Source organism: Lissotriton vulgaris, chromosome 8 (genome assembly GCF_964263255.1).
Source record: "Lissotriton vulgaris chromosome 8, aLisVul1.2, whole genome shotgun sequence".
Classification (NCBI taxonomy): domain Eukaryota; kingdom Metazoa; phylum Chordata; class Amphibia; order Caudata; family Salamandridae; genus Lissotriton; species Lissotriton vulgaris.
In genome coordinates, this window is record NC_141696.1 from 1328321626 (window position 1) to 1328337840 (window position 16215).

General features: G+C 44.2%; 1 protein-coding gene across 3 annotated transcripts in view; it reads right to left on the minus strand.

Annotated features, from left to right (window-relative positions):
* The window catches only part of DYNC2H1 (dynein cytoplasmic 2 heavy chain 1), a 1560829-nt gene that overhangs the window by 1210166 nt on the left and 334448 nt on the right, over positions 1–16215 (minus strand). For all 3 annotated transcript variants that reach the window (XM_086935265.1, XM_086935264.1, XM_086935263.1), the window contains exon 20: positions 15905–16032. In XM_086935265.1, coding sequence (XP_086791391.1) covers positions 15905–16032 — 128 coding nt within the window. The remainder of the gene's footprint in view (positions 1–15904; positions 16033–16215) is intronic.

Sequence of the window (16215 nt, forward strand, 5' to 3'; positions counted from 1 at the left end):
GCAAACACAAAAGGATAGAACATCTCAAATCAGGGAAGAGAAGAGAGATTTTTTTCTTCAAGGCAGCAAAAGAACTTAGAGAAACATTAACAATGTAAGTGTTAAAATAAATGTTTACTGCAATAATGTATTAAGTAAATATTTTTGTTTCCATTTTTGATTAACATGATACATAAACCTGTGCCTCCTTGTTAACTTTCTCCCCTTTATTTTAGTGCATGTATATAACATCCAGGATCATCAACAACTCCTCCATTTCAATATTGTCACAAGAGTACACAAGACAGAACTCGGAATTTACACAGACACAGCTCGATAACACAATTAACTGGCTATTGAGGCACTCAACATCACTTGCCCTCATTAGCTACCTACCACACACATATATTTTCTAGAGCCCTCCAGTCACTAAAATAATGCAAGACTTATTAAAATTAACATAATCACCGTACACCAGACACTTCCACAAAAGGAATGAAACTCCGGACTAGGTGCCGCAGATGTTGCCATCAACAACAACAATTGGAAAGGGGCGACCACTCGGTCCCCCCGAACGTATGGCGGAGTGCCTCGATCCCCCCGGGAAGCCATTTTTTGGCGGGAGGCGCGTCTCGGCTGGTATGCCCGAAGCGGCGTAGCCGGGGCGCGCTTTTTCCCGCTCTAGAGTGGGCTGGCCTAGACACCGACGTAACCAGCCCCGCCCACGGGACGGGCAGGGGCGGGTTTACGCCCGCCCTGAAGACGGATAAAAAGAGACGCAAGACCAGAAGACGTCCTCTTGTTCTTGTGCTCCGAAGCTGCACCTCCTCGCTACACGTGAGCTCGGGACAGAACGAAGAGCCAATTTTGAGCGTTTTTGATCTTTTTCTTTGTCTTCCAGATACTTCCTCGGAGAGATGCCAAAGAAAGTCCTGAAGAAAATGTCGACCGACCAGATGGTGCGGAACCTTTGCAAGGAAGTGTCCGAGATAAAGAAACGGTTGGCGGAGCGAGACGGGGAGGAGGGTTCGGGCCCGGCGCCGGCTGGGGGTAGACCTAAGAGACCGAAAAGGGTTCCAGCCGGTGGAGACGCCCCGATTCCCTCCGCACCGCTCGAGGCGCCGACCCCAGTTCCAATGGAGGGAATTCCAATCCCCGTTGTCGTCATCCCGTCACCCAAGGATGACATGCCCCCCGAGCTGGCGGCACAGCTAGCAGCTTGGTTGGGGGATAGTAGTGATGGCGCCACGACTGCCGAGGCACAGGCGCTGATAAAAGGGCTTCGTGAGAAGAGAGAGGCAGCTAGAGTGGCTGCGCCATTGGCGGGGATAGACAAGCCGCAAGCGGCAGAAGCTGCGTCCAGTTCAGGTAAGCGGCCATTGCCGATTGCAAGGGACGAGTCAGCACCCTCTCGTAGAGAGAGATTGGGACAACATGTGCCTTTAGCCATAAAGGAAAAGATCTGGGCAGGGGAATACGTGAATATTTTTTCCTTGCTTGTTGATCATTATGATGTGGAGCATGTGAAAAGTCAGAAGGACTTAATGCATCCGAGTGTTTGGCGCGCAAAGATGGCCGCCTTTAAGGTAAATGAGAACATTGGCAATTGGGGCAATGCATGGGGTATTTTTACATCGATTTTGGGGGAACGTAAGCCCGAGTTGCTCCCTGAGTTTCCCGTTTATCAATCACGGATTATGGGTTACTCGACAACGTATCAGGGTAACCATTGGTTTTGTTACGACAATCTGTTCAGGAAAGAAAAGGAACATAACAAGAGTTTGACTTGGGATTGTTACGATTCTCTAACATGGGATAAGATGAAGGAATCGGGGATGTTAAGGATGCCATTGGTCGGGAGCAATGTTGTTGACTACTCCCGCCAAAATGTGGGGACACCCTTTCGATCAAGTACGAGCACCGACGACCAGTCGAGGCCCGCGGGCAATACAGGGAGAAAGGGTTTCTGTTTTAATTTCAATAAGGGGAAGTGTACCAGGCCTCCGGGGTCGTGTAAATTCAAACACGAATGTAGTACGTGTGGATCATCCCATCCTGAGTCATCGTGCAGAGCCAGAACGAGTGAGAATGGGGGTAAGGGAGGCGCCAAACAGGTCTAAGCTAGGCCGAGGGGCGCCTTTACCAACCCCGATTGATACCCTGGCAATGATTCCCTGGCTCAGCAACTACCCGGATCGGACTTCTGCCGGGGTGCTGCGGAACGGTTTTACACATGGTTTCCGCATCCCGGTAGGGGACTTTCAGGGTGTAGGGATGTGCAAAAACCAACTTTCCGTTTTTCAACATACATCTGTAGTGCAAGAAAAAATCCAGAAAGAGGTTAGCCGGGGTCGGGTCGCCGGCCCGTTTAGTGTACCCCCGGTACCAGATTTCGTTTGTTCTCCGTTAGGGGTGGTCCCCAAGAAGGACCCAGGTGAGTTCCGTTTGATCCATAATCTGTCTGCTCCCCATGGGCTTTCGGTGAACGACGCAATTGATCCGGAAGTTTGTTCGGTGCGATACGCATCGTTTGATGAGGCAGTAGCCATCTTGAATCGCCTGGGGCCCGGGACGCTGATGGCGAAATCAGACATCGAGTCAGCGTTCCGGTTGCTCCCGGTACACCCAGACGATCAGCGTCTGCTAGGATTCGGGTTCCAGGGGTCATTCTACATGGATAGGTGTATGCCAATGGGATGCTCTATATCATGTGCTTACTTTGAGCAATTCAGTACTTTCCTGCAATGGGTGTTCACTACGAAAACGGGTTACCGAAATGTAATGCATTACCTTGACGACTTTTTGTTCCTTGGCCCCGCCGGAAATCCCGCATGTGCCCAGGCCTTAGCTGAATTCTGTGTGTTGATGGGTCATTTTGGCGTACCATTGGCACCGGGTAAAACCATGGGTCCCACGACTTGCCTCGAGTTTTTGGGGATCGAGTTGGACTCAAGGGAGGGGTGTTTCCGTTTACCAGCTAGCAAAATCTTGAAATTCAGGGCAGCCCTCCAAGTATGTTTGCATGTATCCAAGGTTACGCTACATCAGTTGCAACAATTAGTGGGAAAGTTGAACTTTGCCTTGAGGGTGATCCCAATGGCTCGCCCCTTTTCCCGCTCAATTGCTCAAGCGATGGTTGGCCTAAAAGAGGGTCATCATCGCACGAGGTTATCGGCCGAGGTTCGCCAGGACATGCGGATTTGGTTAGCATTTCTGGCGGACTTCAATGGCCGAGTCGTCTGGAACAAGCCAGCCGTGTCCTCCGAAGAGCTTGGGCTATGGACAGATTCAGCAGGAAGCATAGGCTTTGGCGCCATTTTCGGCACAAAATGGTCGGCACAAAGGTGGCCCCTATGGTGGCACGAAAAAGGGCTGACGAGTAATATTGCCTTCCTGGAACTTTTTCCCATTCTGGTGGCCCTGAGAACCTGGCCAGAAGGGTTCAGAGATCATTCTGTTGTGTTCTGGTCCGACAATATGACCGTGGTAGAATGCATCAATAGTCAGGCAGCCCGTTGTAAATTGATTTTGAGGCTGCTTAAGGAAATTGTCCTACTCTGTATGCAACTGAACGTGATATTCAGAGCTAAACATGTCCCAGGGGTGTTGAATCAGGCTGCTGATGCACTGTCTCGTTTTCACATGCAGGCTTTCTCGGGTTTCCTTCCTTCAGCGGACCCAGAGCCGGCACCCTTCCCCGAAGCTCTCTGGTCTCTCGGTGCCCCGAACTTCGTCACCTCGTGGGAGAGAGTCTAGCACCCAGGACAAGGAAGGCATATGAAGGGGCGTTTCAGGCCTATTTAGCCTATTTAGGGGCAGAGAGAGGGGGGGACTGTGGAGTCAGGAAGAGTGGGTAGTACTTTTTCTGATGTCCTTACGTAAGGCTGGGAAATCGGTGGCTACGGCCCAGAGGCATCGTGCCGCCATCTCCTTTGTTGCCAGGGCCCATGGCATCTTGGACCCCACAGCGTCTTTTACAGTACAGAAAGCGCTGCGTGGGTGGCAACGTCTTGAGGGTCGCAGAGTGGACATAAGACGACCGATAGGTTTTGATAGATTGTCCCAGTTACTGGCCACACTCCCTAGCACATGCTCGTCCCCTTTCGAGGCCTGTTTGTTCCGGACTGCATTTACGCTGGCATTTCACGGGGCTATGAGAGTTAGTGAGCTAGTTGCAAGGAACAAACAGGATGTGTCGGGGGGCTTGTGCAGGGAACATGTTCAGATCAGGGGTGATGCGATGGTTGTCTCCTTTCTCAGGTCCAAGACTGACCAAGATGGGAGGGGGGACTGCACGATCATTCGCAGGATTCCCGAGTCATCCATGTGTCCGGTACAGTGCTTAGAAGATTACTTAGCACGAAGGGTGGCATCATGGGGGGGGACATTGTTGAGGCATATAGACGCCACCCCGCTGACGAGGTTTCAGTTTCAGCGGGTGCTTGCAATGGCCATTGCCGCAGCGGGCTTGGACCCGGGTGAATTTGGGACCCATTCCTTTCGTATAGGGGCTGCCACTGAAGCTACAGCCAGGGGTCTTAGTGTAGAACAAGTGAAACGTGTGGGGCGTTGGTCCTCCAATTGTTATAAGAGGTATGTGCGATTGCACATGTTGTGAAGCTGTAATCATGTACTCACGCTTCTTGTCTTTTGTTTGTTTTCAGTTGCGCAAGCCTACGCGGCAGGGCGGACTGTGCAGTTGACCCAACACCAGGCCAGCGGTCACACATCACCGGCTGAGAGAAAGGAGGTGTGGGTCGTAGGCCACTCATACGTGAGACGGGCCGCAGACGTATTCAAAGCAGGTGATATGATTCACGTACCTGGGGAATACGGGTACAGAGTGTCCTTCCACGGAAGGGGCGGTCTCTGTATTGACCAGTTTCAAGCATTCTTTGAGGGTTTGTTAGAGCGGATGAGGTCACCGCCGTCCATAGTCATAGTACATTTGGGGGGCAATGATTTAGTCACCACCGGTAGACGACTTCTCCTGGAGGCTATGCTTTCCACGGTAAGTTGGTTAGCAAGGAGAGTTCCGGGGTGTGTAATTGCGTGGTCGCATATGATCCCACGAAAAGTGTGGCGGGGGGCTATCTCGATCCCTGCTTTGAATCATTCCGTTAAAAAATTGAATAACAAAGTGAGTAGGTTGTTCCGTTCCAAGACATTGCATTCGATCTCACATAGTTGTATTAATGATGACAGTATGTATTTGGGGGATGGTGTGCATTTGTCGAGGGTGGGCAATGAGTTACTCATAGGAGACTTCCTAGCTTGGTTAAAATCGTTAAAACATGACCTTTAGGTAGGAGTTTTGTGGGGGGTCCGGATAGCCGGTCAACTATCCGGACCTGTGGCGGTAAGGTCATGATCGGTGAGCACTAATTGGTAGATCCCTATGAGTGGGCGTCACCCAACACGGATGGGAGCGCTCGGGGGAGGTGGCCATTGGCCCCTCAATGGGGAGGCGGTCCCGTCTAAGGGCGGGTCGCCGGAAGTCAAGGAAAGGCGGTCAAGGCCCCTTCCTGTGTAGGAGGGGTTACAGCCCCCTCCTGAGGAATTTCCCGGGGCCAGTGTCATCTGCGACGGCAGATGCGGTAAGTTGTGTGGGGTGGGGGGAGGTCCACGATACCTTCTAGATACCACACACAAGTATTCGAACGACCTTTAAATGGCGTCGAGTCTTAAGTGCCCCCGACAAGTCAAGGGAAATTGTTAGTAGTTGCACTTGAGGTAAGCCTCTGTGCTGTCGCCCTTCCCAAGTGGGAGGGGTAAGTCTGGTTAGGGATCTTGACACCGGTTATGACCTTGCCGTTGGCCCTTAAACGTTAGGATGTACAATTTCAATGTTTATAGAGAATGTCTTTTGTAGGATGCTAGTTCGGCTAGGAGAACCTCTGTATTAGAGAATATGTTAAGATTAGCCAAACATCGCAATGTGGTAATGAAATTGTACATAACATGAAACGTTTAATGTTTAATTTTTTGTTTTAATAAATACGGCCGCGGGAGGGTCACTCCCTCCCACATCCAAAAAACTTTAAGAACTGTTTCCGGTTTCCCTCCTTTTGGGATCGTGTTGAGAGGGGGTGGCGGGTATCTCAGCCATATGGAAAGGGGCGACCACTCGGTCCCCCCGAACGTATGGCGGAGTGCCTCGATCCCCCCGGGAAGCCATTTTTTGGCGGGAGGCGCGTCTCGGCTGGTATGCCCGAAGCGGCGTAGCCGGGGCGCGCTTTTTCCCGCTCTAGAGTGGGCTGGCCTAGACACCGACGTAACCAGCCCCGCCCACGGGACGGGCAGGGGCGGGTTTACGCCCGCCCTGAAGACGGATAAAAAGAGACGCAAGACCAGAAGACGTCCTCTTGTTCTTGTGCTCCGAAGCTGCACCTCCTCGCTACACGTGAGCTCGGGACAGAACGAAGAGCCAATTTTGACCCACCCACCAGCCCCTGAGGACAGCAAGTTGTTGGGCAATAAAGTGAATTTTCTAAGTATGTTTTTGCTGTTTTTTACAGGTTGTGAAAGTTTCAGTTTTGTTGTTTATCATAATAAAGTATGGTGAATATCGTTTAGGTTGTTACGATTAAAATGACTTGATGTAGTGTTGCATTTTAAGCATGCTCTTTCGGTCGTAGCGACCAATGTTGTCATAGGTTCGAGTAAGAATTGTCGTATTTATTTTTTGGTAGGCGGTAAGGTCATGATCGGTGAGCACTAATTGGTAGATCCCTATGAGTGGGCGTCACCCAACACGGATGGGAGCGCTCGGGGGAGGTGGCCATTGGCCCCTCAATGGGGAGGCGGTCCCGTCTAAGGGCGGGTCGCCGGAAGTCAAGGAAAGGCGGTCAAGGCCCCTTCCTGTGTAGGAGGGGTTACAGCCCCCTCCTGAGGAATTTCCCGGGGCCAGTGTCATCTGCGACGGCAGATGCGGTAAGTTGTGTGGGGTGGGGGGAGGTCCACGATACCTTCTAGATACCACACACAAGTATTCGAACGACCTTTAAATGGCGTCGAGTCTTAAGTGCCCCCGACAAGTCAAGGGAAATTGTTAGTAGTTGCACTTGAGGTAAGCCTCTGTGCTGTCGCCCTTCCCAAGTGGGAGGGGTAAGTCTGGTTAGGGATCTTGACACCGGTTATGACCTTGCCGTTGGCCCTTAAACGTTAGGATGTACAATTTCAATGTTTATAGAGAATGTCTTTTGTAGGATGCTAGTTCGGCTAGGAGAACCTCTGTATTAGAGAATATGTTAAGATTAGCCAAACATCGCAATGTGGTAATGAAATTGTACATAACATGAAACGTTTAATGTTTAATTTTTTGTTTTAATAAATACGGCCGCGGGAGGGTCACTCCCTCCCACATCCAAAAAACTTTAAGAACTGTTTCCGGTTTCCCTCCTTTTGGGATCGTGTTGAGAGGGGGTGGCGGGTATCTCAGCCATAGGGCCCCATCACAAATTATGACACAAAAAGTTTGTACAAGTATGGGCAGAGATTTATATCGCCGCCTTACCGTACTTTTGCAACTCTTTTTGTTTGCAAGCATTCCCACGAGTGTGCTTTGAAGTTGCACCAGCGCTAGGTTTCCGGTGCACTTCTGGGAATGTCACGTGACTTGTTTAGGTGTTTTTTTTTTTAAATAAAGACACCTATTTCTTTTTTGCTGCGTTCTACATAACGGGGAACTGTGTTCACAGGAAATGCTCAATGCACCCCTCCCCCCTGGAGAAAGCCTTTCTACCACACCCCCAGGCTGGAGTGATCGATGCACCTTTCCATCTTGGAAGGGTAATTACTCCAGTTCTTAGGTGAATTACATTTCAGACCATTCCATGGTGAAAAGGATTGGGATCTGAGTTTGGGAATACCAACAAACGTATATATTTGGGGCGTTCCTAAACTTCCAGGGCAAACCATGCCTTGTAATGCCCACGTCTCACTTATTGAGTGGGATATAATACTGCAGACATATCTGCACGGTTGGAGCAGAATTCTGCACTAGTAAATAGATTTGCATCCACTAGGAATCCCTTTATGGATTCCTGCCAGCCATAACAAAGACACATTCAGTCATAATTTCATGTTTATGACTTAATTTGCCCTTGTGAATATGGACAATTTAATCCAGCTCATGAGATCTTTTCTAAGGGTCCCATCTTTTACGTTTATAGATCATCTTCTCATTAGAAATGCTGTTAAGCACTCATCTCAACGAACGCCTCAACCTCATGAGGAGGTGAGTGGTGTCCAGGGAGTGACTGATCCTTCTAATCTGCATCAATGTCTCTTTTGGAAACCCCAGATGTATTTGAGCACATTGCAGATAGCTCCTCGATGTTACATAGATTCAGTTGGCACTAATCTTCATTATATTTTAAACAGACATCTTGATCTCTGATGTAACTATTTGTGAAATGCACTGACGCCTACTAAAGGCAAAGTGTGTTGTATAAAAATGTGAAAGGATCAAATCCATATATTCTGGTAACGATTCCCTAAAAAGCTCAAATAGATTCAAATTGAGTCTAATGCCCCACGTCTGTGGTCAGTATCACGGCCCCCTGTTAGCAGTACTGTTGTACCAGTTAACCCGAACCCCCTTCAACCTCACCACAAAACAAAAATGCCCCCCTCTCGCCCACATCCTGGACACATCACATTCTCACTCCATTCACATTTGAGCACTTAGGTCCCGATGATGAGTATAGAGGAATTCCATGAGGAGATTCATCGAAGCTGGAGTTATCATTACGTTATGGAATTTCCTCATCCAGTTCCAGCTATTGGGAATTAATCTTCATGGAATTGGGAAAGCCAGTGCAGATCTGGTATCTTGAGGAATAATAACCACAAATCACATTTTCCTCTGCAGCTTGAGTAAATGGATAACTGATTCCTGCTGCCTTAGGAGATTGAGCTGTTAAAATTGATGATGCTCCATCTGACATTACAGAACTGCACATTACAAACCCTGGAGACATCTTTAAAACTTACCTAACTGGATGCAGGTTCAATGTTTACTGAACACATTTTTTCTGAATCGTGGTGTTCGTTGGTCAGATGTCACTGTCATCCACAATTTTGGTGCCAAAAATACGTCATCTAAAGGATGAATCTCCAAGCTGCTTGGTGATCCTTAACACCATATAGGAGTATTTTAAAGTTCTGCATTTTAGCAAAAAGGTCAATGAATTCCCCATATCAGATATTTATATGACTGAACTGCCTTTAGGGGTTGGCTGGCGATCATAGTTATACAGGAGGCATAGGTCGAATGCCACAAGTCACTTACTAATCAGGCTACTACATATGAAAGAAGATGCACCTCAAGGAGGCCATATGCTCTACGTTCAATGAACAAGGAAGGACATTTGTTGCACTAGGGGAGATGAAAGAGCAAACTGTTCATGGTGATATTTCTAAAGTGGTTGATGGAGGCAAGGGCTACTATTGCTTTATTAATTAAAAATTTACGAAGCACAAGCATACAATTGTATTCCTATAGAAAGTGAAGTACAGTTGAGAGTGAGAGAATCCCTTGACATTATACCTATGAGCTATTTCCCAGGGCAGGGAGCAAATTGAGAGCAGTCAAGAATATGAACTTGGGCAAAAACATCCTGGCTGGGGGGTGAGGCACACTGGAAGCCAAGATGGCTGTGAAGGTCATATGGTCCCTGTGCTTCCGGCCCTGTGGGTTGACATGGCCACTGTGGCAGAGACTGGGGTCTGAGCTGTAAGAATCAGTGGGGAGTGCAGGGCCTAACCCAAAAATGGCTGCTTAGGTTCTTCTGTTGAATTTAGCTCTAATCACTCTGTCTTACTCTCAGCGGTGTAAGCTTTGAATGTGCGGCGAAAAACAGAGATGATGGTGGCAAGACCTTGGACTGGTGTTGAATTTCGAAATGGACCTGGATAGAGCTGGACCATAGTGGTATGGCAAAGGGTACAAGAAAACTTGTGTGAGCTGAGATGCTGCAGTGAAACTGGCTCCAAACACTCTCCTTGAGTGACTCCCATTAGCCTGAATGGAGACAGAAAGACAAGAGTGAAGGAGCAGAAACGTGAGGGACATGCTGGCTGTCCCACAGTCATTGAAGTCCCCATACCCACTACATCTGGAAGACAAAGGTGCACTTTTGCGGTTGCACTAATGATACTTTGAGTGGCTGTCAACCTAGGGCATGATAGGACACTGGAGGTCTAGGTGCCCTTACAGGTGCAGTGTTTCATTGTCATTCTTACAAAGCTGCAACCTACACAGCTATATTGCCCTGTCCTCCCTTATAGTTTTAAAATAAAATAAAAAGGGTTTGTGAAGAATGTTCTTTAAAATGACACTATTCTAGCTTCTAGTAACTGTTCAAAGATTCATGCGATGTATTGTCTTCCATCTTTTAAAGTAAATTAATGGAATTGGCAATGTAGCGTGATTTAAGGCTGCTAAATTATACTTTTGAGTCACATCTACTTCCTGGCTTTCCAAAGTAAGGAGAAGATACTACTCAAAATGTGACTGTGGAACAAGTGCTCCGAGATCCCTGCACGTGGGAAGGCTACTCAGTCTTGATGATTATCAACGGAGAATTCCTGAAGGAGAAACTGGGTTTAGCGGAAAGAATTCTTTTGATTTCAATAAATGCCTTGCGTGGAGAGTTGACCCAAATTTCGGCCAACAATGAGTAGCAATGAAAGAAGGGGAATATTAAGTTGAAGATCTGTCAAGCAAAGTGGCTGATCAAGAATTAACAGCTTCAGTCATCGGGATTCACTAATTGGAGAGCTCTATTGAAGAAAGCATGAGTCATTTGCTGCTTTCAAGAAATGTGTTGTTAAGTGTTCTGAAACTGGATTTTAAGGATCGAAATGCTTGGTAGCATGGGACTTTCAGTTGAAACTGAGATGTTGCTGCATGCACACTTTAAAAGACTGAAATGTCAATGACATGACAAGCTCCTCTTCTTCGGTGCACCATTGGTTCAACACTTGAGGACATTCAAACATGATTTATCTTTCAATGCTTAAACTAGAATCTTTTTCCAACAACACTTTTCCAGGCATTCTAAAGTTTCTTAAGCCTCACACGTCGGTGCGATTACAAAGAGCAGTGTCATCCCCATTAGAGAAGGAAGGAATCATGGACCAACAGCCTAACCCGGAAGAAAATAGAGGAGCTCTACCAAACGTCCACCCAATCAGAAATGTACAGTACAAAGTAAACTTTATTCAGTTTTATCTCAGAGAACCATGACAGTGTATAAAGAAGATTTATAAAAAAACATAAATAGTTCCTAAAAGCTATAAAGTTAAAAAACATTTAATGAATATTAAAATCAGAATTTAAAAAACAACAATTTACAACAACAGAAATATTTCATTGTCTCAAGGTTATATATTATATATATATATATATATATATATATATATATATATATATATATATATATATATATATATATATATATATATATATATATATATATATTCACTGAAAAAACCATAGGTTATAGACCATATATAGTTAGGAATTAGCATTTACAAAACCTTGAAAATTCACTGAAAAAACCATAGGTTATAGACCATATATAGTTAGGGATTAGCATTTACAAAACCTTATTTTACTCACACAAAACCATTGAAATTCGCATATATAGTTAGTTGCACTAACTATATATCGCGCACCCGCAATCCACTGCTGATGATGTCACATATTACATCATTCATGACATGGTCAGTGACATCACTGATGACATCACTGATGACATCATCCAGTGACTGTATTTTTCTGTAAAGTTGAAATATGTCTTACATATTTAAGAATGAGTGGATGTATAAGTGTCTGGATGAAGGATTTAGTAGGTGCATGACTGACTGTATGAGAGAGTGATTAAATGTGTCTCACTGAGTGCACGGGTTAGTGACTAAACTGTCTTAATTTGTGCATCATTATATCTGTTGTTCTGTAAACTGCTGCATGTGTTGATCAGTAGCTATATGAGTAACTATATGGGTTATTGAATGGTTGCACAAGTATTTGTATGGGAGAGTGAGTGTGTGTGTGTGTGGGTGGCTGGGAGGTGTGTGACTCTGTGCATAGATGTGTGAGCAGTTGATTCACTAGATGTATGGGTTCAAATGTGCATGTGGAAACAGCTGTATGGGTGGTTGACTGTGTGCATGAGTGTATTGGTGAGTGAATGGATATCTCAGTGCTACATGTCAAAGTAAGTACATTTGTAAAACACAGTACATGTGAGAGTTGACATATATAAATTACTGTGTATAAGAGCCAGTGAATGTGTGAGTGGCTGCATGGATCATTGAAAACTTGTATCAGTGATTGTATAAGAGAGTAAATATGTGTTAGAATATGTTTGAATAAGTAAGGTGTGTATAACTTTATAGTTGAGGAAATGGAGGTGTGATTGATTATTTGCATGACTGACTAGGTGTATGAGTAACTCCATGGATGAGTGACAATCTGTGAGTGTCTGTTTACACTGAGTGTATCTAAGGTTATATTAGAGTCTGAAGAGGTTCATCGTATTATCACATGAATGATGTCAACAGTGATTTTGTCAGTGATGTCATTTGAGTTGTCAACAGTGATGTCATCAGTGATGTCACTGACCATGTCATGAATGATGTAATATGTGACATCATCAGCAGTGGATTGCGGGTGCGCGATATATAGTTAGTGCAACTAACTATATATGCAAATTTCAATGGTTTTGTGTGAGTAAAATAAGGTTTTGTAAATGCTAATCCCTAACTATATATGGTCTATAAATCTGTTTCTGCTTACATGAGAGACTTTAGAATGGGTTCAATATACAACAATAACTTGCGTTACAACATGCAAGACATCTACAGAGGAGATGGTGTGCACTTCTCCGATGAGGGGAATACAATATTCCTCCTGAATTTAAGACTGTGCATTGGAACCTACTTGTAGGTACCTAAATCAGCCACAGAACCCAATAGCTCTTTTCAGAGCTACCCTATCTCTGATCATTCAAAACGTTTATCTTTTTCTAACTTTTTTCATTATTTTTCACCAAAGTACGCTCCCTGGTACGCTTACCGGTGCGCGTACCGGGCGCTCCCCCCACATTTTTTTTTTTTTGCCTATATGAGCATCCTAAGCCCCCCTCAGAAAACCTAGAGGGTCAGGAAGTGTCTACCGTGCCCCCCTCTACCCATTCCGAACATTGTTTGCCCTCCATCTTGTGTCTCAATTCTACAGAAACACAAAATGGAGGACTCCCGTAACGCTGCCGGTACGCGTACCGGGGCGCGCACCGGTAAGCGCTCGCTAAAAAAAGGTGGGAAAGTAATTTACAGAAAAACCACTGGAGACACTTTCATCAAATATAGAATAAGCCCTACTACATAGCAGTCTCTACCATTTACCCAAATTTGATGGAATTCCATTGAGACATTTATGCTGTAGGCCTGACTAAATATCCTGAGGTAAATTACATGACAAAAACACATATGAAGTGTTAGAATTGACAACCAATTAAAATGTTACTTTCATTTTCTACTATTATTTCATGACATTTGATTGGTTATGTACCTGAATATATATAAAGAAAGAGAGAGAAACACAGCCATTTTGACTACTACTTCCAGAAGTACATTTCAAGAGCATTTTCACTGACAACTTAAACTTCTTTTTGAAAGGTAAGATGTTATTTTAAAAATCTGAAAGGAGAACTATGTTATGCACTTTAAATTAATTTAGGAAAACGTTTTCAGATAGTTATATACTGTCCCTCTATAAGAGTTAGTCATTGAGAAAGGCTTAATTATTTAAATTATTGATTGAGTTAGGCTTCTGTGGTATCATTATGAATTTACTTAGGCTTCATCACAGGCACTTTTTAATAGTTCTACTTCCTGCCTGAAACCATACAGTGCCCAAAGATAACTTCACTGTTAAAAACTCACAAGTACCTGTCTGAACTTAAACCCAACAGTGCCCTATCTCCACTGATATATTTATTTTTTATGCAATTTACAGCAAGAAAATGGAAGCACAGCAAAAAGAAAATAACATTTCATTTCAAATTAAGATTGAAAACAATCCTAACGAAGAATAAGAAGAAATAGACTTTTTGGATGACACTGTAGACCAAGAATTAATTAAATGTGTTGAAGAATGTGAATCATGGAATGAAAAGGAGGACATACCAGATGAATTAATGTTACAAATTCTTTTAGATTTTGAAAAATCAGAACAATAAATTTACATTTTAAAAGTTAAAATTGTTTGAGACATTATTCTTTTTTTAATGAAAATTATGAAATAGTACCCAAAAAGATATAATATAAAGTGAGACTTAAAATATACTGTGCAACTTTTTTGTTTTACATAGTAAGTTTGCTCATAGTTACTTCCTTTCTCCAACTATATTTTCTCCAATGTGTATTTAACATCTCTTTATCATCTCCTGCCTCCATATTGTTTCTGCTTTCCTGACAGACTATGGTATGAATTCCATATACCACAATAACTTCTGAAACAACATGCAAGATATCTACAAAGGAGACGGTGTATATTAATTTTTAGACTCTGCATTGGTACCTACATGTTGCTACTTAAATTAAAAAAATATATATATATACAACAAAAAGAACAATCAATAAACATACAATATTTAAAAAGTCTATAATTCTTTTTTCCCCATATATCGCTCCCCGGACCGCTTCCCGGTGCGCGTACCGGGCGCTCCCCCCGCAAAAAAACCGGAAAAAAAAATATTTATTTTGCCCCGCGGGGCCCTTTTAAAGCCCCCACATCAAACCTAGGGGGTCAGGGAGGATCTACTCTGCCCCCTTATGCTCATTTCCCCCTTTGTTTTGGCCACCTCTTGTGTCTCGATCCTACAGAGACACAATATGGCGGCCGCTCCGGACTGTTTAGAATGTTTACAGACACCCGAGAGCCAATCAGCTTTCTGCGCGCAAGTCGCGTAGCGCGCCCGGAGCGCTCTCCGGTGCGCGTACCGGGGCGCGCTTACAGATATATATATATATTTTTTAACCTTATTTACTCAAAATCCACTAGAGCACATATCTTGAGACCTAGCAAAGGCACATAGGACTACCAGACCCTACAATTTTGCCAAGTTTCATAGAAATCCATTCTGCCGTTCGAGCTAAAAGTGAGTCCAACCGCCCTATGGAAAACTCAATGTTAAAAACACGTTTTGGGACCCCCTTTTTTCTCGGCCCCCACTTCAAGAAACCCCCCAAACTTTCAGGGGACGCTCAGAAACACAATGTGCCATTTTCCAGAAAATTTCAGCCAATTCAGTCCTTCAACGCCAAAGTTATTCAACATAGAATTTTCAGAAATCCCTATTCAAAAAAATCCTAACTATATATACCTACTGGCGACCGCCAGTAGGTAATATATATATATATATATATATATATATATATATATATATATATATATATATATATATATATATATATATATATATATATATAAGGAGAATGCAGGGTCAGCAAAAATAAGAAAGCTGGCGACATTGTCTAAATCCACGAGACTCCAGGATCTGTACAATCCGAATATACGGTAGAATAGGAAAAGAAGGGGAGGGGAACACACATCCTGAAATCACTCCAATAATGTAAGAAAGAGCAAGTAGAATATCCCAATGGTAAAATGGCCTTCATCACAGGAAAATAATAGAGGAAAAACGCCACTGCATGATAATGCTCCGATTTTAGCATTTGCTCTAAAAAGTTTAGTATTTTCCATTATCTCCCAACCCCAAATCCGTGGAAAGTCCAAAAGAACACAGTAACCGAGTAAGTAAATCATAACTTCAAAGAGACAACACATTTTAACAGTTATGCATCTATATCATAAAATTGTAGTTTTATTTTTCAGGAAAGTAGTTGGTACCTCTGGCTTTTTTGACGTAAGTTCTCCATGCTTGGTGTTAGCTGCTCCGATCTCATCCACTGTCTGGGGTCTGTCAGACAAGGCCTCCATTGCACTTGTTACAAATCCATCAATGTCATGCAGATTAGCTACATACAAAAAATAAAAAGGACACATACAATTGTCATTATGAAATATTCCCTCCTTATGAATTATCAGCGATCTACAATCAGAAGGTCACATTATTGCAAACAACTCAGACAAATGGCTGCACATTTGATGAATACTTGAAATTATTATATTTTATCTAGGTATCCCCTGGTTAGCACTTT